Raw genomic sequence first — 1,666 nt, 5'->3', positions numbered from 1 at the left:
TGTACCTCTAGCATGCATAGGTTGTGCGCCTTTGCTGTCGGCGAGGGAGCTACCCGCTCGCGGGCCCTCCGAAGGGATCGGGCTCGCTTCTGCTTGCAGAAAGCGAACTGGATCCACTTCAGGGAGCTCCTCAAGGACAGCAAAGACAGTATGACAGACTTTGGTGTGCATGACAGAAGGAGTGTGGCCGTGTTCGCCAGGGCGGTCGAACGGTGGCTGTTGACTTGTGCGACACAAGCCATTCCACATGGCTATAGACGACCCAAGGCAGTCAACTGGTGGACCCCTGAATTAGCCCGGCTCAAACAGAGCGTGCTCTGCGCGAGACGGGCTTACCAGCGAGAAAGGGAAGCAGGCCGTAGGTTTGAACGTAGGAGAGAATGGGCTGGTCTCAAAGGCCAACTGTTCGTGTCAGATAGCCTAGACGACAATGAGTACCACGAGACTGTGAGGCGTGATAACGATGAGTTTGTACCTGACCTCGAGACTAGATGGTTGATAAGTATGCATGATGTGAGAGAGGCAGTCTGGTCTTCCAGGAATGGTAAAGCCCCTGGATGGGACAATATCAGCGTGGAGATGTTGAAGGCCGGCTGGAGTGAGATTGGGGAAACGCTGTTGCGATTGTTTCGCCTGTGCGTAAAGTACCGTGTCTTCCCCAGAAGATGGAAGTGGGGTCGTATAAGAGCAAGGACAGAGATCCGGCGGCAGTTAACTCCTACAGGCCTATCTGTCTCCTACCAGTACTGGGAAAAGTCTTTGAAAGACTTATTGTGGGGAAGATGGACCACCTCTTTCAAGCCCGTATCCACAGGAGACAATACGGGTTCATGCGAGGCAGGAGCACGGAGGACGCCATGCTGGAGGTAGATCGCCTTCGACGAAACTGTGCCGACCAATACATGGTTGGTATCTTCTTGGATGTCTCGGGCGCATTCGACAGGGTCTGGTGGCCTGATGTCCTAAGATGCCTAAGAGAGTACGGCACAGACAAGGAGGAGTATGAACTACTGAAGGACTACCTCAGCGATCGCAGTGTGGAACTGTGGATAGGTAATGGCGTCGTCCGTAAGAAGGTGGATAGAGGTTGCCCCCAAGGATCAGTGCTGGGTCCCCAGCTATGGAAGTTGATCTTTGACGATTGTGTGCGCTCAGTGAACAACAGTGGTACACCCATGATTGCCTTTGAGGATGATGCCGTACTGCTGGTAAGCGGTAACTCCCGGAGAGAGCTAGAGACTAGAATGGAGATCGTAATGGAGGTAGTCTCTGAGTGGACGTTTCGGAGTAAGATGACTTTGTCACCTGAAAAGACCGTCTGCATGTTGCTGAAGGGGAGCTGGGCAGGAGGCCATCTAAGATAGATCTTCTAAGGAAGATGGCCAAGGAGGCCCATAGTGCGAGTGGCTGGAAGAGCACTCGATTATGTGTCTCACGTGAAATATCTGGGTGTAATATGGGAAGAAGGCTGGACCCTCAAACGCCTGCACGTAGACCGGGTGGTCGGACGGGCCTGTACCGCGATGCGGAACGTAGTTCGGATGACGAGGTTGACCCTCGACAGACGAGCATCGCTCCTGACGCTTACAATGGCCTCTTCTGTGCCATTCTTGGTTATGCAGCAGGCGTGTGGGGTGATCGCCTGACGAACACTGTACGCAAGCAG

General features: G+C 53.8%; 1 protein-coding gene across 1 annotated transcript; it reads left to right on the top strand.

Moving 5' to 3' along the window:
* Window positions 1–12: 12 nt before the first annotated feature.
* On the top strand, window positions 13–870 carry LOC136796594 (uncharacterized). Its single transcript, XM_067050720.1, has one exon. It carries the CDS (start codon window positions 13–15, stop codon window positions 868–870), a length of 858 nt encoding a protein of 285 aa, XP_066906821.1.
* The last annotated feature ends 796 nt before the right edge of the window (window positions 871–1,666 follow it).

This window comes from Halyomorpha halys, unplaced genomic scaffold (assembly GCF_000696795.3).
Source record: "Halyomorpha halys isolate HHAL.00 unplaced genomic scaffold, Hhal_1.1 Scaffold1730.1, whole genome shotgun sequence".
In the NCBI taxonomy this organism is placed as follows: Eukaryota; Metazoa; Arthropoda; class Insecta; order Hemiptera; family Pentatomidae; genus Halyomorpha; species Halyomorpha halys.
This window is presented reverse-complemented; position numbering and strand designations above follow the sequence as displayed.